General features: G+C 52.7%; 6 protein-coding genes across 12 annotated transcripts in view; 3 read left to right on the forward strand and 3 right to left on the reverse strand.

Moving 5' to 3' along the window:
• Nucleotides 1–796: 796 nt before the first annotated feature.
• On the forward strand, nucleotides 797–4885 carry DDAH2 (dimethylarginine dimethylaminohydrolase 2). Of its 4 annotated transcripts, none has more exons than XM_017522357.2 (7): nucleotides 797–1275; nucleotides 2103–2458; nucleotides 2580–2679; nucleotides 2806–2879; nucleotides 3037–3156; nucleotides 3855–4004; nucleotides 4567–4885. In XM_017522357.2, the coding sequence occupies exons 2-7, from the start codon at nucleotides 2162–2164 to the stop codon at nucleotides 4681–4683; spliced, it is 858 nt and encodes a 285-aa protein (XP_017377846.1). In that variant the 5' UTR covers nucleotides 797–1275; nucleotides 2103–2161; the 3' UTR covers nucleotides 4684–4885. The 4 variants fall into 4 exon arrangements, with proteins under 4 accessions (XP_017377846.1, XP_017377845.1, XP_037592252.1 ...); XM_017522356.2 differs by having other exon boundaries at nucleotides 799–1275; nucleotides 2099–2458; XM_037736324.1 differs by lacking the exon at nucleotides 797–1275 and adding an exon at nucleotides 1344–1599 and having other exon boundaries at nucleotides 2098–2458.
• A 325-nt stretch (nucleotides 4886–5210) lies between these two features.
• MPIG6B (megakaryocyte and platelet inhibitory receptor G6b) lies at nucleotides 5211–11523 on the reverse strand. Of its 4 annotated transcripts, none has more exons than XM_037736326.1 (6): nucleotides 11275–11523; nucleotides 8128–8475; nucleotides 7881–7971; nucleotides 7503–7543; nucleotides 7282–7361; nucleotides 5211–7150 (listed from the first exon to the last, which is right to left on the reverse strand). In XM_037736326.1, the coding sequence occupies exons 1-6, from the start codon at nucleotides 11330–11332 to the stop codon at nucleotides 7046–7048; spliced, it is 723 nt and encodes a 240-aa protein (XP_037592254.1). In that variant the 5' UTR covers nucleotides 11333–11523; the 3' UTR covers nucleotides 5211–7045. The 4 variants fall into 4 exon arrangements, with proteins under 4 accessions (XP_037592254.1, XP_017377849.1, XP_017377851.1 ...); XM_017522360.2 differs by lacking the exon at nucleotides 11275–11523 and adding an exon at nucleotides 8670–8770; XM_017522362.2 differs by lacking the exon at nucleotides 11275–11523 and adding an exon at nucleotides 8670–8770 and having other exon boundaries at nucleotides 7282–7380.
• LY6G6C (lymphocyte antigen 6 family member G6C) lies at nucleotides 10345–13819 on the forward strand. The gene is made up of 3 exons (XM_017522366.2): nucleotides 10345–10562; nucleotides 12258–12368; nucleotides 13152–13819. Exons 1-3 carry the CDS (start codon nucleotides 10511–10513, stop codon nucleotides 13364–13366), a joined length of 378 nt encoding a protein of 125 aa, XP_017377855.1. The 5' UTR covers nucleotides 10345–10510; the 3' UTR covers nucleotides 13367–13819.
• Nucleotides 13820–14979: 1160 nt separating this feature from the next.
• Nucleotides 14980–17247, reverse strand: LY6G6D (lymphocyte antigen 6 family member G6D). The gene is made up of 3 exons (XM_017522369.2): nucleotides 17131–17247; nucleotides 16917–17039; nucleotides 14980–15309 (listed from the first exon to the last, which is right to left on the reverse strand). Exons 1-3 carry the CDS (start codon nucleotides 17183–17185, stop codon nucleotides 15086–15088), a joined length of 402 nt encoding a protein of 133 aa, XP_017377858.1. The 5' UTR covers nucleotides 17186–17247; the 3' UTR covers nucleotides 14980–15085.
• A 1145-nt stretch (nucleotides 17248–18392) lies between these two features.
• Nucleotides 18393–20459, forward strand: LOC108299840. The gene is made up of 3 exons (XM_037736329.1): nucleotides 18393–18882; nucleotides 19579–19703; nucleotides 19803–20459. Exons 1-3 carry the CDS (start codon nucleotides 18410–18412, stop codon nucleotides 20021–20023), a joined length of 819 nt encoding a protein of 272 aa, XP_037592257.1. The 5' UTR covers nucleotides 18393–18409; the 3' UTR covers nucleotides 20024–20459.
• Nucleotides 20460–21533: 1074 nt separating this feature from the next.
• LY6G6F (lymphocyte antigen 6 family member G6F) overlaps nucleotides 21534–22576 on the reverse strand; it is a 3842-nt gene continuing 2799 nt past the window's right edge. Inside the window, exons 4-6 of the mRNA XM_017522367.2 lie at nucleotides 22140–22313; nucleotides 21906–21972; nucleotides 21534–21753 (exon numbers count right to left, since the gene is read on the reverse strand). Coding sequence (XP_017377856.1) covers nucleotides 21729–21753; nucleotides 21906–21972; nucleotides 22140–22313 — 266 coding nt within the window. The 3' untranslated portion in view covers nucleotides 21534–21728. The remainder of the gene's footprint in view (nucleotides 21754–21905; nucleotides 21973–22139; nucleotides 22314–22576) is intronic.

A 22576-nucleotide genomic window follows, 5' to 3' on the forward strand; every position in this document is an offset into this window, starting at 1 on the left:
AAAAAAAAAAAAGTCAGATGAAAAATAATAGAGACAAAAGTCAGTTGCTTCAGTGCCTGAAGAGGTATGGGGGGGAAAGTCACTGTGGAAATTCAAGAGGAGAATTTTATGATATGTGAATTATATCTCAACTTTTAAAACTCAAGAAAAATGGTTGTTATTAAAGGCCAGGATTTCAGTATGTGAAAAGGAGGGCTGAAGACAGTACAAGACAGTGGGGGCTTGAGCTGGTTTTATCATGTAGGCTGGGGAGAAGGAACAGGCCAGTGTCGCAGCCAAGGTGGCTTCCCTGGGCTAATATGTTGGTCCCACTCCTCTCCCCATCCTCAGGTGGTATGTAAGAAATACCGGGGATTCACCATCCCTGAGGCCTTCCGGGGAGTGCATCGGTACTTGAGCAATGCCTACGAGCGGGAAGAATTCGCCTCCACCTGTCCAGATGATGAGGAAATTGAGCTCGCCTATGAGCAAGTGGCCAAGGCCCTCAAATAAGCCCCTCGTGGGACTCCGTCAACCCCCTCCATTTTCTCCACAAAGGCCCTGGTGGTTTCCACATTGCTGCCCAATGGACACACTCCAAAATGGCCAGTGGGAAGGGAATCCTGGAGCACTTGTTCTGGGATGGTGTGGTGGAAGAGGGGATGAGGGAAAGAAATGGGGGGCCTGGGTGAGATTTTTATTGTGGGGTGGGATGGGTAGGACAACATATTTCAGTAATAAAGTACGGAATAAAAATCAAGTGTTTTTACACAAAGGGGGGTTGAAGTGTGGGTGACATGGAATGAGGGGTGGGTCAGTGATCTTGAGCTCAGGGCAGAAGCCAGGAATTAAGAAGGGAGATGTTTGTGGTGGGTCTGCAATTTTTTCCTGCCGGTCCGCCGTAGCGCTGTTCTGAGGTCTACGCGGCGTTTGCAGCCCCGCCGCCGGGGCCGGCCAGATCTGGGTGGCCCTGGGCAGCCCTTGCTGGGCGGTGCCGATTTCTGGCAAGGGGGGCGCAGTCTGGGTGGAATGGGCGAGGCTTAGCAGGGCGGAATGGGCGTGGCCCGCAGAAGCCCCGCCCCGTCCCGCTTAGACAATGCCCCGGAGCCGCCAGACCGTCGCGCCCCCGCCCCATCGTAGTATGTGAGCTCGCCTACCATAGAACCCCCCCAAAAGCGTGAGCTCCCAGTCCCCGAGCTTGAAGACGGGGACTCCCTTCTCCACCAACTCTGTTCTCGGGGAGGTGGGGCCCCAGCCGAGATCTCAGCACAACAGGAGTGGGGGTGGCCGCTGGAGGTGAGTCTTGGGTGGGGAGACCTGAACCGTTTGGGAGCTGGAGTTTGGGGGTGCCGGGTCCATGCCTGCACCGGACAGAGAGGATGGGGAGCCGGCATTTGGGCGCGGAGCTAGGCGGGGTGGACTTTGGGACATAGACGGGAGACCGGGTCCTGGAGCCGGGAGTGGCGCCAGCTCCCCGGAACCACGCCCCCTGTTTCCCCGCCCCTCGCATTTCGTTTTAGACCTCTCCCAGTCCTCCGAGACTTGGTCTGGTTTATACTAGGTCGCGCGAGGGGCAGCTTGACCGGCCAGAGCGGAGAGAGGATGCTTAACTCCTTAGGCTGTAATTCCTCGCTCCCTGCCCCCCTCTCTCCCTCGTTCGGGCATTCAGGACTTCCATCCCCCAGCCCCTGATTCTCCAGCTTTCTTCTTCTGTCCCATAGCCCCTGCGGGTCCCGGGCCGGACTTCAGGTCCCTACAGTAGCGAGCAGCTGAGGGTTAAGGGGGCGGGGCCGCTGCATTTTTGGGGAGTGAGCGCATCCTAGTGGCTGCCAAGAGAGACGCCTGGCAGGGACCTCAAGAAGCCCCCGAGCAGGGGCAACAGGTGTTTTGGAGATTAGCGAGCCTACCCTTGTTCCTCAGACTCCTCTTAAAGAATCTAACTCCTGAGGGTGCTGGGTAGAGTGGAGTCGACAGGGGAGGAAGGCCTAGAGGGGGTGGGGCGGGGTAGGAGGGGCGCCCAGAGATGGCAGGAGGAAGACCTGGGCGCTCTTAACAGCCCTCAACGCCCTTGTCTGCATGTCTTTTTCTCTGTCTCCCGCCTTTCTGTTTCTTCTCCCGTACAGGTGAAGAAACAAGAAAACTAAGAAATCCGAACGGTTGGAGGGGCGTCTGTGTGGATGGGATGGGGACGCCGGGGGAGGGGCTGGGCCGCTGCTCCCATGCCCTGATCCGGGGAGTCCCAGAGAGCCTGGCGTCTGGGGAAGGTGCGGGGGCTGGCCTTCCCGCTCTGGATCTGGCCAAAGCTCAAAGGGAGCACGGGGTGCTGGGAGGTAAACTGAGGCAGCGACTGGGGCTACAGCTGCTAGAACTGCCTCCCGAGGAGTCGTTGCCGCTGGGACCGCTGCTTGGTGACACGGCCGTGATCCAAGGGGACACGGCCCTCATCACGCGGCCCTGGAGCCCCGCTCGTAGGCCAGAGGTGAGGTGAGCGCCGCGGCGCAGGTGTGGTATGGGGAAGGGCAGGAGGAGCTGGATGTCGGGGCTTTGGGGAAGAATTGGGGATGGGGGTGTCTCAGCCCCCTGCCTTCTCCTACCCTAAGGTCGATGGAGTCCGCAAAGCCCTCCAGGACCTGGGGCTCCGAATTGTGGAAATAGGAGACGAGAACGCCACACTGGATGGCACTGACGTTCTCTTCACCGGTGAGGCAGGGGTGGTGGCACCCCGGGGTCTTGGCACAGGGAAGTAGAGTTTGGGAGACTCGGCTGTCTCGAGCCTTGTTTCCAACTCACTCCTGCCCTCAAACCTCCGCGGCCTCCCGGACTCAGGTCGGGAGTTTTTCGTAGGCCTCTCCAAATGGACCAATCACCGAGGAGCTGAGATCGTGGCGGACACGTTCAGGGTACTGAAGGGACCAGCCTAGGGAGGGAGCGGGGTGCAGGTGGGGGTCGGAAGGGCCTAGGAGCCCGATGAGGAATGAGAGGCAGAGAGCAGCCTATATTTGAGGGTATCTCATCACCCCTCCCGCACCCCTGAATACCTCCCCTCATTCTCCCTAGGACTTCGCCGTCTCCACTGTGCCAGTCTCGGGTCCTTCCCACCTGCGCGGTCTCTGCGGCATGGGGGGACCTCGCACTGTTGTGGCAGGCAGCAGTGACGCTGCCCAAAAGGCTGTCAGGGTGAGGAGGGGGAGGGACCAACGAAAGTGGGCACGACTCTGGGCCTGGGAGGTAGGGAGCTGGGAGGCTTAGGAAATTAGCCCCAACCCCTGCCCTCATTGGGCTGTCCATCTTATATGAAAAAACACACGAGTAAATAAGAAGTTAAAACAGAGACCATCCTGGTCAACATGGTGAAACCCCGTCTCTACTAAAAATACAAAAAATTAGCTGGGCATGGTGGTGCGTGCCTGTAATCCCAGCTACTCAGGAGGCTGAGGCAGGAGAATTGCCTGAACCTAGGAGGCGGAGGTTGCAGTGAGCCGAGATCGCGCCATTGCACTCCAGCCTGGGTAACAAGCGTGAAACTCTGTCAAAAAAAAAAAAAGCGGGACTGGGAAAAGGGATGATTAATTTGCTCTTTCAGAGTTTTAGGAAACCCCAAAGGTGGCACCTAAACTGTGACTCTAAGAATGGAGAGGACAGATGAGGGGAGGGACTGGGGAAGGGTAGGGGGTTGAAAATAACTGCAGGTGATTCCAAGATGGAAATTAGCAAAGGTAGCTAAAATACTTAATGTCTGACATAGTAAGCCCTACGTGCTTGCTGTCATTATTATTCCACAAATGTCAGTCTGTCCACAGGTCTTAGTGGTGGTTCAGCAGGCAGACTCACTTGTGGAGAGGTTCTGAGACTCCAATACTTCCTCTTTCCTCCAGGCAATGGCAGTGCTGACAGATCACCCATATGCCTCCCTGACCCTCCCAGATGACGCAGCTGCTGACTGTCTCTTTCTTCGTCCTGGGTTACCTGGTGTGCCCCCTTTCCTCCTGCACCGTGGAGGTGGGGACCTGCCCAACAGCCAGGAGGTGAGGGAGGGCAGAAACTCCAACACCAAGCACCATCAGAGAAAAGAGTTTCAGGCTTTCCTGGGGGAGGGAGGAAGGGTGCCTTCTCTAGAAGCCTGCGTGGGGCCACTCTGAGCTGGCTGGAAGAGTGGCCTGGCTCTGGCCTCGAGGTCTTACTCCCCTCTACCCACTCCTTTATAAGACTAATAATTAGTCTTACTCCCCTCTACTCACTCCTTTGTAAATATACCCCTTTGAAACTGTTGGCCAAACCGCATCCATTATATATTTCCTTATTATTATTACCCTAATTCCCCTCTCTGCTTTAATCAAAAACAAACTACTTAAATGATAAACTTCCTTGTAGTATAATTTAATACCCCAGTCTTGTAAACCAGAAATGGAGAGTACCTATTCCCCAGGACAATCAGGGAAAGAATATCTAATTCTACCATCAACACCCAAAGCTGAAATTCTAATCTTAAACTATTCCCTGAGTAACTAATTAATTTTTATATCATTGAAGGCTCAGCCATGAAGTACTTTGTAAGTACATATAATATAATATCTCCTCCCTGTGCAGGCACTGCAGAAGCTCTCTGATGTCACCCTGGTACCTGTGTCCTGCTCAGAACTGGAGAAGGCTGGCGCTGGGCTCAGCTCCCTCTGCTTGGTGCTCAGCACACGCCCCCACAGCTGAGCGCCTGGCCTTGGGGTCCTGCTGGCCAAGGGTAGGACAGTATAGGGAGTAGAAGGGGAAGGAGGGTTAGATAGAGAATGCTGAGTAGGCAGTAGTGGAGAGAGAGCCTCAATATGGGGGGAGGGCAGAGTGTGGGGAAAAGGATAGGGTCCACTGGGTGAGTCCTCCCTCCCAGAACCAATAAAATAGAATTGATCTTTTAGACTGGGCTGTGACTGGTGTTTTACTGGGGCAAAGGGATAGGGCAGGGATGAAACCTGAGGTTGGGGTCAGTGCAGGGAAGAAGGCCTCTCATTCAAAAAACTTGTTAGGCACTTACCAACTCATTGCCCAACCATGTCATAGGTGCTTGGGCACACGATGGACAAGACAGAATGTCTTTCATGGGAAATGTGTCCAGGGCAGAGAAGAGAGTATATGGGTGGATCACTCACTGAATTTATCTAAATGCCAGATGATTCAGAGACTGGTAGATTACCAGTCCACCCCTATTTGATAAAGAAAAAGAAATGACACTTCCAGGGGCATTCATTTTCATTCATTCATTTACTGAGGCTTAGCAATGACATCCAAAGGGTCAGTCTCCTGATGTTGAGGGGGCTCACAGTACGTGCAAATTTCTTAGAAATTGAAGTACAGGTTGTAATGGAACAATTTACAAGAGGCTCTTTCTATGTGGGAAATAAGGGGGTTGTGTCCTCAGGCATCAAAGTGTATGCAAAAGTGGGCAAGAAGGGTCAGCTTCCCAGAAAAGGCCACACTTGAACTGAGGATAAATAAGAATTAGCCTGTCAGGTAGTGTGGAGGAGGGAAAGGGGTAATACAGGAAGAAGGAATTGCACTGGGCAAAGACATTTTGGGGCTAGAGAGAATTCTCTGAGGCTGGCATTTTCTAAGATGTGCATGTGGAATGATAGAAATAAGCCTGGAGAATGGACAAAGTGCTGTAGTACCTTGTATCCAAAGCCAGGGCACATGGGCACAGAGCTGAAGCTAAGGAGAGTACTTCAGTTATGTAATATGGCTGTCAGGAGCAGTTATCTCTTGAGGAGGATCTTCCTGACTTCAGGAAGGAAAGCAAGGGTAGGAGGGTGAGGTGGGGCTATGGGTATTCTAGGAAGGAAGTGAGGAGAGTACATTCACATGGCAGCACTGGGCATGGATTAGAGTGTGGGTTTGACAGTGATGTTAAGATAGAAAGACTGGATTTGATGGCTCATTGTGTGGGAATGAGAGAAGAAGGAGGCCTGCATGACTCCCAGTTTCTGGGATGGGCAACTGGGATCTCGGCTCACTGCAACCTCCAACTCCCTGGTTCAAGCAATTTTCCTGCCTCAGCCTCCCAGGTAGCTGGGATTACAGGCAAGCGCCACCACGCCCAGCTAATTTTTGTATTTTTAGTAGAGATGGGGTTTCACCATGTTGGCCAGGATGGCATCAATCTCCTGACCTCATGATCTGCCCACCCCGGACTTCCAAAGTGCTGGGATTACAGGCATGAGCCACCGTGCCCTGCCTGCAGCTGGGTTGTTAAGGAGAGAATGCAGAGGAGAATTAAGTGAGTGGCTTCCGAGATCACAATGAGTTAGGTTTGACATCCAGAGAGCAAAAATGCCTGAGGCCAGTCAGGCAGAATGTCTAAGGGGAAGTTCATTAATCCCAAATCTGAGATCTGAGCCAGAGAGAGTTCCGGGTGTCATTTGCAGAGGTAGGGGCTGAGGACTGACTGGATGACAGTGTGCTAGAAGAGGAGAAAGGAGGAGAAAGGAACAAACCTAGAATGGTGGGGAGTAAGTACTGTGGGGATATGGAGCAAGGAAGGAGTCCAAAAAGAAAACACCAGCAGCAAAGAAAAACAGTTTAAAGAATGGAGTAATCAGAGGTCAAACCAGATGAATGCTAAAAATGTCTACTGGGTGTGGCTATTAGGACGCCATTGGCAACCTTGTGGAGAGCAGATAGGCAATTTCGACAGATGAGCAGTGGGGATAGAGTGAAGGAGAAGAAAATGGAAGAGGCAGGTGTGTGCCCCTGGTTCCAAATCTTGACAGTGAAGGAAGGGAAGAGATAAGGCAACTGTCTGGGAGTTACTGATGTCTTAAGATAGGAGATAGGGCTTGACTGGGTATAGAGGGGACACCGGTGGTGAGGGAGACATGAAGGTTATGGGAGACATGGGAGTAAGTTTAGGAGTAACATCAGTGGCAGAGACAGCCTAGAACCCAGGTCTCCCGACTTCCAGTCTAGCACTTATTTCTATACCATGGTGCCTTCCTCTTCCAGGTGAGGGATCAGGGAGGGGAGAGGGATTATGGGGAGCTGGGAGCTCCCAACTTGGGAGGTTTGGAGTAAGGGCTTCCCTTCAAACTACAACTGCATAGACGGTGGAAGCATCAGCGGGGTCCACTGTGGACAGCCGTCGGGGCCTGCTGAGGGCCAGATGGTTCAGATCCGCATAGTGAAGGCTCTGGAGGGAGAAGGAGAGGAAGACAAGATGGTCTCCACAGTCTTCCTTGGGATTCAGGCCTTTTTTTTTTTTTTTTTTTCCATTTTCCTCAGACATTCTGGCCAGCCCCCTTTCCATCCCCAAGCCCTTACCGGTTCCTGGTCTAGGTCCTCTGGAATCTTGGGCTCTTCCTCCTTTACTGCTCTCCGGGGCTCGGCTTTCACAAGTGGAGCTATGTGGGGGGGACAGAGCTGAAGGATGGAGAGAAGGTGACCAACGAGTCTGCTCCCAGCAAGGGCTCAGACTCAGGAACTGAGGGGTGGGGAGTGGGCGGGCATGTAGGAGAAAGAAAATGGGGTGGAGTTAGTCTCACCAAATCTAGGGAGTGGTCTAATCGGCTGCGGGGGCAGGCGCCTGTAAGGGACATATAAGAGTCTTCGAGAGTCACCAGTCTTGTCTTACTGGTTCTCCTGGAACTCAGGTGCCAAGGACAGTCCAGCAACTTGAAGGCTCAGACCGGAAACAACTTAGACTCTGCCCCCACAGATAGTCCAGCCCAGGCTCGCACTTCCGGCTCATCTCCTCTGGCGGGGCTGCACTCACTAGCCAGTGGCCTCCCTCCCACCTTCCACCTCTCCCATTCTCTCCAACCCAGGTCAAGGGCTCTAGGTCTAGCTCTTTCTTTCGCGAAGGTTCTGGTCCTGCCCCTTCCACCTCTGGTCACTCACCATTTAACCAGGCTCTTGCTCACCTGTGCAGCCACCAGACGAGGCCCAAAACTCCCAGTCCCAGCACCAGCCCAGCGCCCAGCAGCGGGATCAGGAGCTGGGGATACATGGACCCTGGGGGAACGGTGTGGCGGGGAGGGATGCTGAGGTCAGGAGTATGACGACAGAGAGCCAGCTCTCCCACTCAAGAACCCCCAGCCAAGGCCCTCTTCCCTCCTACGGGTCTGTGTGGGAGTTAAATACCCTTGAACTCACAGGCCTTGGACCTACCGTGGGTAGGCCCCAGGGCCTTGCAATAGGCCCGGTCCCCCAACACGTGAAGCACTGTACGGCTCTCATCCTCGTGGCGGCCCTTGCAGAAAAAGGTGCCCGAGTCCCCCACGCTCAAGAGGAGCTCCAGCTGCCGGATACCAGACTCCAGGGAGCGTAGGCGGCCAACGAAGGGCTGGAGGGGAGGTACGGTGGGGGTCCCGCCGGAAGAGGCCCACAGGATTGGCCGGCGTCCTTTGGCCAGGCCCTTGCAGGCCGGGAAGCTGGGCGCCCAGACCCAGCGGATGGGGTGAGAGACTCCTACGCATGAGAGATTCACCCGGTCCCCAGGGCGGCCCTCCAGAGAAGCTAGGGGAGGCCGGAGGCACTGGTTAGGGCAGGTCCATAGGACAAGACGACACCCCATCCCTTCTCCTCTTTCTCTTCTCTCTTCTGCACTCCAGCCATCTTGGATCTTCCCACACATAACCCACCCTGCTAGGCGTCCCCTTTCTTGCCTCAGCCCCTCTGAGTCTATCACAACTCTCCCAGGGTTCACTTACCCTCAGGGTTCCCTTGGGCCCTCGAGTGCAGCAGCAGTAACAGCTGCAGAAACACAGCCATAGTAGGGATGTGGTGAGGAGAGGCTGCGGGCTAATCAGCGTGGGGTGGGGGGAAGGAACCGGAGGGAAGCTGGGGGTGGGGAGAAAGGAGGAGCTGGGGGGCTCCGATAAGAGAGGGGGAGGTGCCACCAGCTGCCCAGATCCCTTTGGGAATCCTCACAGGCAAACTCAGAGTCCTCAAACAGTGCTCACTTAAAATGTGTGCTTGGGCTATTTACACAAATGCTTTTTTGCCTGCTTAACTTTACAGGTGCTCCTGTAATCCCAGCTACTGGTGAGGCTGAGGTGGGAAGATCCCTTCAGCTCAGGAGGTCGAGGTTGCAGTGAACTGTGATCAGGCCACTGCGCTCCAGCCTGGGTGACAGAGCCAGCCAGACCCTGTCTCAAAAACAACAAAAAACCCTGTTTTGTAGGGCATTTTGAGAACTAAATAAAGTTATACATGTAAACTGCCTGGAACACATAGGATCACTATGTAAGTGCTTGCTGTTATTATTACTATTTCCATTATTTCTTTTTCTTTTCTTTTCCTTTTTTTTTTTTTTTTTTTTTTTTTTTTTTTTTTTTTTTTTTTTTTTTTTTTTTTTTTTTTTTTTTTTTTTTGAGACAGAGTCTCGCTCTGTCACCCAGGCTGGAGTGCAATGGCATGATCTCAGCTCACCTCAATCTCTGCCTCCTGGGTTCAAGCAATTCTCCTGCCTCAGCCTCCCAAGTAGCTGGGATTACAGGCACCTGCCACCACACCCAGCTAATTTTTGTATTTTTAGTAGAGACGGGGTTTCTCCATGTTGGCCAGGCTGGTCTCCAACTCCTGACCTCAGGCCATCCGCCCGCCTCAGCCTCCCAAAGTGCCGAGATTACACGCAGGAACCACCACACCCAGCAAACTGTTTCTATTCTTATTTTAGCTTCTACCTCGCCTCCCTGTGCCCACGCTGTTCCTCCAGCCTCGGTGCCCTGCCCAAGTTGGCAGGTTTTGACTAGGGAGGCGCATTGGTGCAGGTGCACACAGCCACACCTAGGACAATTGCTGCCACTGGACTGGAGCAACAAGGCCACACCAAGCACAAGTAGAGCTGGGGTGAGGTCCTGAGAACTTTCATGGGGGCCTGAGCCAGCCCCCACTTAGCAGACCTGCAGTGGCTCTCCTGGACGAGCAGCCCCAGCCCCTGCCTCTGCTACTATGGCATCACAGAAGACATCAGTGAGTCACAAATCTATCCTGTGGCTAAGCGGGCATTGGAAAGGCCAAGTGGGGGCTGAATGGAGATAATTTGACCCATTCCACCCCCAGTTTCTGCCAGCATGCCGCTATCAATGCCCAGCAGGGACCCAAATTCAGCAGTTAATTTGGGTCACATCCCATTGTCTGTTTCCCAGGAACCAGCAGAAGCTACCACCATGGACACTACAAATCACAGAGGCCTTTGATGATGCTCCCTCACAGGACTGAGCAGCAGGACTCTTAGCTGGGGGCCAGGAGGGGCATCTTGGCCTGAAACCAAGAACCACAATGGTGTTGGCCACTAGTGGCACCTGCCCTCCCCCATCCCTCTCTCCCATCCCTACTCCCCACTCAGTCCTGCTCAGCGCCTCCCCACCCCTTGTCTTCTCTCTGGTCAGCTGTGTAGTAAGTGAGAAGGGAGGGGCTACCAGACACAGGGAAGGGAGGAGCCTTTGGGTTTATAAGTTCCAAAAAGGTCACCCAACTCCCAGAGCCAGATCTTCCAAAATCTACTCTAGCAGCTCCTGTGGCTGCCACCATTCTCAGGACCCTCGCCATGAAAGGCCTTCTGCTGCTCACCCTGTCTGCTCTGCTCTGCTGGGTCTCAGGTGAGTACCTGGGGGCCCCAAGGACCTGGTTTGCCTGGTAAGGACCTTTACACCCTGCTCTACCCACTGCTCTGCCCTACCCACCACCCAGGATCCCAGCACCCCCAGCCCCAACTGGCTCAGCTCTCCTGTGCCACCAAGACCAGGCTTCCCTATGACAGCCTCCTTGCTCTATTTCTCAAAAAGCCAGCTCACCCTCCATCTTCCCCACCTCCAAGAAAGACCCACTTTTCTCACCTGCCAGGGCTCTGGGTCCCCTGTTCCCCACTCCAAGGTGTCCCCTCCTTGGAAACTCTGGTGTCCAGTTCCCCAACCAGCCCCACTTCAATATGCAACTCTCCAGAATCTAGCTCACCTGCCTTCTCCTCTATCTGCTGTGCTCAGGTGTCCTCAAAGTCCTAGGCATCCAGCTCCAGGCTCCTTTTGTAGCCTACCCTCCCATCTACTCCATCAGTCTCTCAACTATGGCCTTTCCTAGATACCCTCTACTTCCCCCTGGGTTGCATACCACCTCCCCTACCCAGGATAGAAGCTTTCTAGATGGTTCCAGTGACATCTAAGAGCCTCCATGGAAATAGAGCGTTTTCTTGAACCTTCTAAAGAGAGGACACCTGGGCCACTCACCTCCAGGGTAAGGTGGGTTTTACTGAGGTACACTTACAAGGCTCCTCCACCCTTGAACCCCGTGTCACCAAATCTTGCCAGCCCAAACCTTGAATTAGCTGAAGCAGGAACTTTGGGGTGCCGCCTTCGGTATCCACCCTCTCCATTTTGATAAGGTGCTCAGATGGAACCTGGTGATCTGTCTCTCAGGTATTATTCTTTCTGCTGAAGAGATGAGAGGATTCTATTCAGGTCTGGTTCCTCTTCCCATGCTCTTGCCAGCTCCAGGAGGTGAAGAGTAAATTGTAAATTGCTACAGCTGGCCACAGATGGCTTTCTTTGCCAGCCTCAAGTTCCAAGGCATTTCTGACAGTGTTGTAACCCTCATGTTTTGTTTTGTTTTTTTTTTTTTTTTAGACACAGTCTCGCTGTGTCACCAGGCTGGAGTGCAGTAGTGCCATCTCCACTCACTGCAACCTCCGACTCCCTGGTTCAAGCAATTTCCTGCCTCAGCCTCCCAAGTAGCTGGGATTACAGGCACATGCCACCATGCCCAGCTAATTGTTGTATTTCCAGTAGAGACCGGGGTTTCACCATGTTGGCCAGGATGGTCTCAAACTCCTGACCTCATGATCCACCCGCCTCAGCCTCCCAAAGCGCTGGGATTACAGGTGTGAGCCACCGCGCCCGGCCGATTGTCATTTTCATTATTTATCCTTCTTTCAGGTCTCCGTCTCCTCCTCCACCACCCACATTATTTCCCCATGGTACCTTGCTCACATTCCATCTATCCCCAGCCTCTTGTTTTGTTCATAGCTCTGTCCCTCTTGACTCATCTCCAGATGGGGTGGAGTGAAGAGAGATATGTAGGGCGTGGGCCTTTCACAAAGCAACAACTCTAACTTTACCTGCCACCCACTTTCCATTTTCCCTGCGTCACTCACCTGTTCTGTCCCTGCTAGACCAAACAGCCAAACAGGTTAGAGCACCTACCTGATAGGCTCTTCTCCACCCTCCACCCCCACCCCAGCTCAGCCTATCCCCAGGTAAGTCAGAGACCCCACCACCTCAGCCTGACTTGTGTCTCCCCAGCTGACATTCGCTGTCACTCCTGCTACAAGGTCCCTGTGCTGGGCTGTGTGGACCGGCAGTCCTGCCGCCTGGAGCCAGGACAGCAATGCCTGACAACACATGCATACCTTGGTAACATCCCTTTCCTTCGCGGGGGGAGCAGGGAGGTGGGAGACTCTATGGCCAGGACTGAGACCCAAATGGGGCAAGACTGAGGTGGAGAAGCAGAAAATTATAGCAATGATAATATTTGTCCAAAGATGACTGTGTACCAGGCAACATCCTACGTCTTTGTATGCCTTTTTTAAAATTAATGTTCATGACAACCTTAAGATGCGGGTGCTATTATTCTATTGAGGAAACAGCCTCACAAAGAGAGAGTAACACAGCTGAGTATGATGGCTCACACCTGTAATCCCAGGACTTTGGGAGGCCAAGGCGGGCAGATCACTTGAGGTCAGGAGTTTCAGACCAGCCTGGTCAACATGGTGAAACCCCATTTCTACTAAAAACACAAAAATTAGCTGGGCATTGTGGCAGGCGCATATAGTCCCAGCTACTTGGGTGGCTGAGGCAGGAGAATCGTTTGAACTCTGGAGGCAGAGGTTTCGGTGAGCTGAGATTGCACCACTGCACTCCAGCCTGGGCAACAAGAGCGAAACTCCATCTCAAAAAACAAACAAAAAAAAGAGACAGTAACAGGTCCAAGGCCTAACCGCCAGCAAGTGATAGAATCAGGATTGGGGGAGTCGGGATAAGGAAGTACAGGAGGAAGATCAGACTGAGAAAAGAGAAGGGGAGGGCCCCGGACAGATGGGAAGGAAGGAAGCCTGGGCAAGTGGAAGGAGTGGGGAGGTGGACACAGGAATGCCAGGTGCCCATCTTAGCTGACTCCCTGCCCATTCCCACCCTTAGGTAAGATGTGGGTTTTCTCCAACCTGCGCTGTGGCACACCAGAAGAGCCCTGTCAGGAGGCCTTCAACCAAACCAACCACAAGCTGGGCCTGACCTATAACACCACCTGCTGCAACAAGGACAACTGCAACAGCGCGGGCCCCCGGCCCACTCCGGCCCTGGGCCTTGTCTTCCTCACCTCCTTGGCTGGCCTTGGACTTTGGCTGCTGCACTGAGACTCACTCCATCGGCTGCCCCTCCTCCCACCTGCCTTGGCCTGAGCCTCTCTCCCTGTGTCTCCGTATCCCCTGGCTTTACAGAATGGTCCCTCCCTAGCTCCCATTTCTTTAATTAAACAATGTTCCAAAGTGGTCTCCTCATCCATCCTGTCCTTCCCACCTCACACCCTCCACTCAGCTTTTTCTGAGTCCCTTCCCATTTCGTTCCAGAGCTTCCACTGGCTCCTAGAAGGACTCCCCACTTTGCTTCCTACACTCTACTGTCTCCTACTTGAGGAGAGATTGGGATCTGGGCCTGAAATGGGGTTTCTGTCTTGTCCCCAATGAAGGCTCCCGCAAGGACCTGATGACCTCACTGTACAGGGCTGACTCCCCAAACCCAGCCTCCCATGCGTACCCCATCCCCATACTCACCTCTTTCCGTTTTGAGTAATAAATGTCTGAGTCTGATGAAATGTGCATTTATTATCAGAAGGCCTAAGGGTCAGGTCACCTCCCAGCAACTAACACTCTGTCTCCCACCCTTACACAGGAATCCTTCAGGGATGTTCCCTGGGAGGCTGAGGCTGGGGCAAATGGAGAAACAGGTTTTTCAGGTCTTTGTCCTCCCTTCCAGTGTCTCCAGGTGGCACACAAGCCCCAGTGTTTGGAGAAACAACTCATATCCTAAATTTAGGCCACACCCCTGATGTATTGCCAAGAAGAAGGTGCAGCCTGGCTTGAGGGCTCTCCAGAAAGGATAAGAGAGGCACACCGGGATGGGGCCCAAGACCCTGTTTCCTCAGTTTCTCTCACATTAAAGTCAGAGGCCTCACCTGGCCTGGTTACGAAGTAGGGCACCAAGCAGCTCTCCTATCACAGTTTTTTGTGTTTTTTTTTTTCTCTCTTTTTTTCTTTTTCTTTTTTCCTTTTTTTCTTTCTCTTTTTTTCTTTCTCTTTTTTTTTTCTCTTTTTCTCCTATCACAGTTTTTACATTACTTTTTTTTCTTTTCTTTTCATTTTTTCCCCCCAGATCCCTGTTTTTTATCTTTTCTTCATTTTTTAAAGATGGAGTCTCGCTCTGTTGCCCAGGCTGGAGCGCAGTGACGCAATCTTGGCTCACTGCAACCTCTGCCTACCAGGTTCAAGCGATTCTCCTGCCTCAGCCTCCCGTGTAGCTGGGACTATTTTTAGTGGAGACAGGGTTTCACAGTGTTAGCCAGAATGGTCTCGATCTCCTAACCTCATGATCCACCCATCGGAGCCTCCCAAAGTGCTGAGATTATAGGTGTGAGCCACCATACCCGGACTTTACATTTTTTTTCTCAATTCAAAATAGTCCTATTGGGAGCCAAGTTGCAAATGAGAGAAAGAGGAGCAAACACAGATTCAGGCTCACGAAACCCTGGCAACCCCACTCATTGCCAAGGAAGATTCAACTCAGCAACAGGATCCAGGAGCCATGGAGGGCAGATAAGCCATTGTCTTTTGGGGTTTAGTTGGTTAAGGAGTGTGCCACTGTAATTAAGCCCACTGTTGCTTGGTAACCCCCAAACTAGAACGTGGATGCCCATATTACCCTTTTAGCCCACCTATCAACAAAAGATTGATGCAGTTTTCCAGTCATCTGTAGAGTGGTCCATAGATTTTAATGGCTCACAGAAGAGTGCTTATCTCCTCATTTTAGATGTTCAGACGACCCTTGCTCCCTTGCTCCTTTCTCTACCCCTACTCCCACTACCCTCTCCACAGTCCTGGCAAGAGCCAGCCCAGGGCGGTAGCTGCTGCAGCCAAAATGCATGCAGGGGCCACATGGCTTGCCACGGCGCTGTTGCACATGTCTCCAAGGTAGCAGTCCCTGTGAGCTGGATAAGTCACGTCTCCCACCGACTCTGTTTCCACTTGATTGCAGTGATGAGCTGCCACGCAGGCTGGATGTTGATGAATCAAGGTCACTGAGGCTGAGAGAAAGAATGAAACTGGGGTGTTGGATTCCTGGCTTCAGGACTTGCCTTCTGGGGCAGAGCAGATATGATTTCAAGGAGCCCAAAGGGATTTTCTGCCCCCTCAAAAAACACCTCCCTGAAACCAAGTGATCAAAGTTAACATATTGACATTGTAAACTCCTGATGTGACGCAGTGAGAAGGACGCGACATCACTTCTGCATATTCTTGCTGAAAATGCATGACCTCAATCTCATGGCAAAATATCAGATAAATACAAATCGAGGGACATTCTGTAATTTTAGTATATCAAATATATGTAAATGTTTTAAAATCTAAACATGATTTTATTTATTTATTTTTAGAGACAAGATCTTGCTCTGTCACCCAGACTGGAGTGTAGTGGCATGATCATGGCTCATTGTAACCTCAACCTCCCGGTCTCAAGCGATCTTTCCTCTTCAGCCCCCTGAATAGCTGGGACTACAGGTATGTGCCATCACGCCCAGCTAATTTTTTTTTTTTTGAGATGGAGTCTCACTCAGTCGCCCAGGCTGGAGCACAGTGGTGCAATCTTGGCTCACTCAACCTCTGCCTCCTGGGTTCAAGTGATTTTCCTGCCGCAGCCTCCTGTGTAGCTGGGACTACAGGCAGCGCCACCACGCCTGGCTAATTTTTGTATTTTTAGTAGAGACAGGGTTTACCCATGTTGGCCAGGCTGGTCTTGAACTCCTGATATCAGGTGATCCGCCCGCCTCAGCCTCCCAAAGTGCCGGGATTACAGGCATGACCCATGGTGCCCTGCTCCAGCTAACTTTTTTTTTGTTTTTTTTTAGGGACAGAGTCTCCCTATGTTGCCTAGGCTGGTCTCAGCTCCTGGGCTCCACCTTGGCCTCCTAAAGTGCTGGGATTGCAGGTATAAGTCACTGCATCGGCCCTAAAAGTGATATTTTAAACTCCAGGTATAAAATAATTTATCAGGGCTCTTCAAATGTGTCAGGGTCATAAAAAACAAAGAAAAACAGAACTGGCCCAGATCAGAGGAGACTAAAAAGACATGAGAACTAAATGCAATATGGGATTCTGCTGAATCAAATAAAGTTTGTAGATTAGTTAGTAGTAGTATATCAATGTTATTTTGTGATTTTGATAATTGTATTACGGTTATGTAAGATGTTAGCATTAGGAGAAGCCGAAAACTTCTGCAATTTTTCTGTCAATCCAAAATTATGTTAAAATAAAATATTAAAATAATGTACACACACACACACACACACACACACACACACACACACACACCCCTCCCTGGTCCTTAGCTAATGCCGGAAATTCAAAGTTTGCTTTTAACTTTGGCCTTTCAAGACCAGAGCTTTTCATTTGTGACCTAATGGGCCTATGAGATTCTTTTGGGAGAGTAAGGAGTGGGGAGGTGGGGGCACAAGGACTGTGGGCCTCTTGGGGGCTCCATGCCAGGAGCCAGAAGGGGTACAGACTGCTCTCCTCTGACAGCCACACCATCTGCTCAGAGCCAGACTGAGCCTGGAGGATTCTGGAAGCCAGAAGGATTGACGTGGGGCTGGAGGGAGGGAAAGGCTGCGGGAAGAGGAAGAAACTGAGGACTCACGGTTTCCAGGTAGCTTGATCTGTTCCAGGCCTGGTTGCGGTCTGCCCTCACCACAAGTAGTCACGGCCTCTTTACAAGCGCTGCTGGAGCTTCCACCGCAGTCCTGGCACCGCATTCGGTTTCCTGGCAGGAGAAAAGAGGCGCTGGACCTGGGCCCTCGGTGGAGCCTGCTGGCAGAAGACCTGTGCGAGAGGCTAGCTGGCCACCTCCTTACCCAAGGCAGCCCCCAGCAGGGAGCTGAGCAAGATCCCAACAAACTGGGGGTTCATCGCAGTCTGCCTGTGTCAGTCTACCCGATTCTACCTCCCGCCCACCCCCCTCCCCAGCCCGGCTCTGTCAGCCTTATATCCCCCTTGCCTTGAGCTTTATAGGGCTATAAAAAAGGAGGAAAGAGTCTCCCCTAGCAGGCACCAGGGGCCCCAGTGGGGACAGGGAGGGGCCCCATGGCATGCTCTCAGCATCTTCTGGAGTCCTCAAACTCCTTTATCCTCAGCAGCAGTTCTGAAACTGTGGACCAAGAATCCCTGGGGATCCCCAAACCCTTTCACAGGGTCCTTGAGGGGATTCCCTTTGCAATTATCTGTATAAGGTCAGATTTTCTTCATATACTAGATTTCAATGAAAACAACATATCCCAAAGACTGAATGCAGAAGGGATAGGAAAACCCAGGCATCTCCCATGAAGCCTGACATTAGATTCACAAAAATGCAAAGCAATGCTCTTCTTCTCACTGCGCTGTGGAGAAATCATAGTTATTTTTTACAAAACTACATTTTGTTAATATGTAATATTTTATTATTTTTGTTGTTTAAATAAATCAATAAATCCCTACTTTAAATGATCTATTTTAATTTTTAATATAGTAAATGTTGATATAACCTCATAAAGAAAATCTTTTCGGAGTCTTAAGTAACTTTAAAAAGTGTAAAGAGGTCCTGAGATCAATATTTGTTTTGTTTTGTTTTGTTTTTGTGTGTGTGTTTGATATACTGAGTTTCTTTCTCATGGGCATGTACCAGCAAGATCAATGTTTTTGAAAAGAGCTGCTCTCCTGGGTGCCTGTGTCTCCCCTGTCCCCACTCCCTATTCCTAGTCTTACCCCTCCAGGTACATGCTGGCTCTGATTCCCAGATGGGGCCTTCCTCCTTCCCAATCTCTTCAACCCCAGTCTTCTAGGCTCTGCCACACTCCCCCTACCCCAAATCCTATGCACGCCTTCCTTTCTAGTGATTTCTCCCCAGTGCAAGCATATCCGGCCCTCCAGCCCCACCCATGATGATTTCTTTCCTCCAAGGTAGTAAAGCTGGCAGGGATAATTATGGGGTAGGAATGTTGAAGCTTGGGGGGATCAAAGGAATCGGAAGCTAGGTGGGGTCCGCCCTTACACAGCTGGGCTTTGTGTGTTCGTGTGGGTGGGTGGGTGGGGGTATTGTTGATTCCACACTCAAACAGATCCAGGCCAGGGCTGTTTAGGAGGGTGACCTTCAGAGACATGAAAGCATTGAGGGGGAAAAATAGAGAAAACAAAGACGGAGAGAAGCTGAGAGAGTCACGGAGCAGCTTGAGACATGGGGAGGGAGGGAGAGGAGTGGGAGGGAGGGAGAGTAGTAGGAGGGAAGGCGACAGACACAACTCAGGAGTAGGAGAGGAAGCTAAGTTACAGAGACAACACGCTGAGAGAGCAGAGGAGACCCTCCAGGCAAGGGCAGACTCCTTTTGGGGGCAGGTTGTGGCCCCGCTGCCTGCTGGGTCAGGCTGGAGAATCTGGTCATGGTTCCGCACCCCAAACTCACTCCCTAGGTGTGTTTGTTTACGGGTTCCTCCCTGTCTTGCTCAAATGCTCCAACTCTACAAATCCCGGGATCTCGGGTCGCAGATCACCTCTCCCAGATTCCTGAGCCTGGGTCTGGCCATGGGCACCTCCAGCATCTTCCTCTGCATCCTGTTCCTCTGTGGGACACTGGGTAAGGGTGGGCTGGGGACCTTCAGGGGTCAGGGGGCTGGGGGCGGAGACAGGGCATGTGGAGGAACCTGAGGGCTGGGGAGGAGAGGGGTAGGGGTGCTGGAAGAGGCCAAGAAGAGAGCTGGGAGAGTGGGGGACTTCAGGGAGGCCAGCCACTGGGGAGGCCAGCCTGATGAGGTGGGAAAGGAAGAGTTTCCTTTCAAAGGCATTTGAGAATAACTGTCGCCTCCTTGCTCCACTTTGACCCGCCCCGTTTCCCTGGTCCCTTATTTTACCTCTTGCTTCTGTGCTGTGCCTCTTGGTCAATGTCAATTTCTATTTTCTTATCTGTTTCTGGCGCGCTCCTGCCCAGACTCCCTCCACCCTCTACCTCCCTGCTGCCAAGTCTGGCTTTTTGTGTCACTCAACATCAATGTTGGTCTCTGATTCTCGTGCTTCTGATCATGTCTTCGCGACTCTCAATCCATGTTCCCCTCTTTCCTCTGTCTCTGTTTCTTTTCCTGCATCATCTCCCCTCCCTTCTCTGTGTCTGTGTTTCTACTTCTGTCTGCTTTCCTCCCTTGTTGCACAGCTTCCCTCTCTCCACCTAGTGTGTCACCTCTCTCTGCTGTCCCTCTCCTGGATCTGGCCTCTGCCTGCCCCACAAGAAGTGTTTGCCTCTCCCACTTCCCTAATTTCTGCTGGCCAGAAATTAGGCATGTCACCATGTCCCCTGCCCAGGGAAGGCTCCGCTGTTACACCTGCGGCTTCGCCAAACCCTGCTGCCCTGTTCCCACCGCGTGTCAGGACGATGAAGCTTGCGGCATCAGTATTGGCACCTCAGGTAGGACTCTGGTCCAGTGGCCCTCCTGGTAGCTCCCTATCTCCATCCATCCCAGCTTTCCTGTGGCCCCCTCCTCAGTATGCCTCCTTCGTCCCACAGACCAGAGTGAGATCATCCAGCAGAAAGGCTGCCTCCCAAGGGCCCAGTGCCTTCTGCTTGGCCATGCTACCTACTGGCTGCGCTCCTACACCCTGAGGCACCACTGCTGCGAGCAGGACCTGTGGAACGCAGCCGCTTCCCCACGGCAGCTCCCCAGCCTCCCCACCTCCCTGCCCCTCCTCGTGGCCAGCTTCACCAGGAGAGGACACCTCCTCCACTAGCCTTGATGGATCTGCAGCCCCCAACCCGAGATTCCTCCGCCATCACCTCGGCCCTGGAAACACCTGCACAGACACTTTGAGACATGCCCGAGAACCTAATTTTGTACTGAGACCTCAGATCTCTCAGTGAAGCACCCTCACAGACCCCTCACAGGGCCTGGGGAGGAACCTGACCGGAGTCCAGCCTCATAAAAAACACCTATTTTGTGTCTTTTATCTTTTCCAGATGCCCATTGCTGATGCCCCATCAGCCCAAGTCACTGGCAAGGAAGGCATGTTGATGACACTATGGGTCTTGGGCAAGGGGATCAAAGGGGCATCAGGTATGGTGAGGAGGAGAGTCTTGCTAGGAAAGACTAACGTGGTAGGTCGGGAACTCAGGACAGAGGGCTTGGGGAGCTCTGAAGAGTATCTTTAATAAAAGATCTATCTAGGAGTCCAGTAATACTGCAGATACTGCAGTGTGTGTGTGTGTGTGTGTGTGTGTCTTTGCGTGTGTGCTCTAAGAGCAAACTACAGCTGCTTGGTGGGTTGGGCTGGAGCTGGAGCCTGGACCACGGCACTCCCCTCATCTTCCATCTGTGTCATTCGCGTCCTCTTTCCTGCCAGTGGCTTAGTTTAAGCCCCTGCATCATGAAGACTTCTCAGAAAGCTTTTCTCCATTTAGGTCCAAGCTTGAGCAGAGACACAAAAGGGCACCTGGTGGAGCTGCTCATGAGGGTGTGGCTGGGAGCCCAGCTCATTTCTGCCTGTGACTGCAGAATGGCCAGGTTGGGAGCATCAATACCCTCCCTCACTTTACCAGCCCAGACTTGCCCATGGTTCACAGACATCCCAGCATGGCCCTGGCCCAATGAATTACACACCCCGCTGGGCCTGCCTGCCCCAGGAGATAGGGTGTGACCCCAGGGCAGCAGGGAGGAAGTGCCAGGGTGGTAATAGCTGCTCACGTGCTCTGAATGCCCCGGTGGAGTGCGCCGCAGGGAAGAGTGTGTGCCTAGGATAAGGAAGGATAAGGAGGCGGCCCGGGGCTGGGAGCCGAATGCAGGCATCTCTATCCTGACTCAGTTCCCTCCCCGTGCATGTGAGGAAGTCGGGTTGATTGAAGGTGCTTCTTCCCTCTCTTCTTTGTGAGGATGACACATGGGGTAGTGGGGGTCTGGCTTAATTTAGAGATGAGTTGAGTTTTCTTTCCATTTTCTCTGCCCCTCCATCCTCCCACTTTGTGCTTCTATTTTTCTTTCTCTGTCCATCTCTTTCCACTTTCTCTGACTTGAGTCTCTTCCCCTCTCTCTCTTCCCGTTTTTCCCATTTGTCCTTCAACTCCCCCGCAACTGATTCCCCACCACTGCTCAAGTCTCCAGATTCCTGTCTCCTCCCTGCCCACAGCCATCCTCCTCGCCCCCACCAGCAACCTCAGGCTCCCCTCAACCCCACAGTACTATGAGCTCAGGGCCACCCGTCCGCTGGCTGCTACAAGACAGGAGACCAAACCTTTTTGTAGGTGACATCACAGAATAATGTTCCTCCTTTCCTTCAGTCCCCACCCTTCCCCATATACAGCTTGGTGGCTGCTGGAGGCCAGCTGGACTGTGAAGTCGAACTCTAAGTCCTGCCCCCGCTTGCCGAGGTTGTCAGGGAATCCTGCAGGTGCTAGATGGCCAGTGAGACAGCAGGTCACACTTCCCAGCAGATGTCACCAAGATCACCTGGTCTTGTGGGCAGGTGGGCTGTGAGGTTTTCCAGAGAGACAGATTAAAGATACCTCTACTCTCCATGTCCTCAGGAAGGAGGGCTCCATTCCCAACCCAATCCCAGGGTTTCCTCTTCCATCCCCAGCCCCCTCTGGGATTTAAGCCTCTGTCCCCCAGTTCTTCCTCACCCAAGACGGGCCAAATGGATGTTCTCATAGACCTGGATTTCAGGTTTGAACTGAGGAATCGAGGCATCTGGGAAGAAGGAGCCATCGGGGTACAGGAGAGAAGTCAGCAGACAACTTAGAGCCGTGTTCCTTGCCCACCCCCAGAGGAGGTGGGGTACAGAGGCAGGGTATAAGCCTAGGCCTTTGCCTCATACCCACATGCTCTCTTCTTCCCTCAGGGAGGGAGGGACTCACCTCTGCTTGGAGCCCTGTGGACCCTCTGCCTCCAGAGCACGATGCTGAGGGCCAAGATGATAACTCCCTGGCCCATTGTGAGCAGTAGCATCAGAATCCAAGGCATGTCCCAGCCCGTGGAAGGGGTACAGAGGGCAGGAGAGGCATCCATGGAGGCTGTAGTAAGGGCCAGACCTGAGGGATGGGAGGGAGGCAGTGAGGGGCCTGTCCCTGTTCCCCAAAGAGAGGCTTCCCCTCTGTAATCTGGTGGGCTTTTCCAACAGAAGACTTTGTAAGCTTCCCTGACCACAGTATCCTCCACACTACTCTGCCCCTTTCCAGGCCTCTCACCCTCACCCCTGGGCTAACAAATAGAGAATGGCGGTCGGGCGTGGTGGCTCATGCCTTTAGGAGGCAAAGGCAGGTGGATCGTTTGAGGTTAGGAGTTCAAGACCAGC

Source organism: Cebus imitator, unplaced genomic scaffold, assembly GCF_001604975.1.
Source record: "Cebus imitator isolate Cc_AM_T3 unplaced genomic scaffold, Cebus_imitator-1.0 Scaffold24, whole genome shotgun sequence".
In the NCBI taxonomy this organism is placed as follows: domain Eukaryota; kingdom Metazoa; phylum Chordata; class Mammalia; order Primates; family Cebidae; genus Cebus; species Cebus imitator.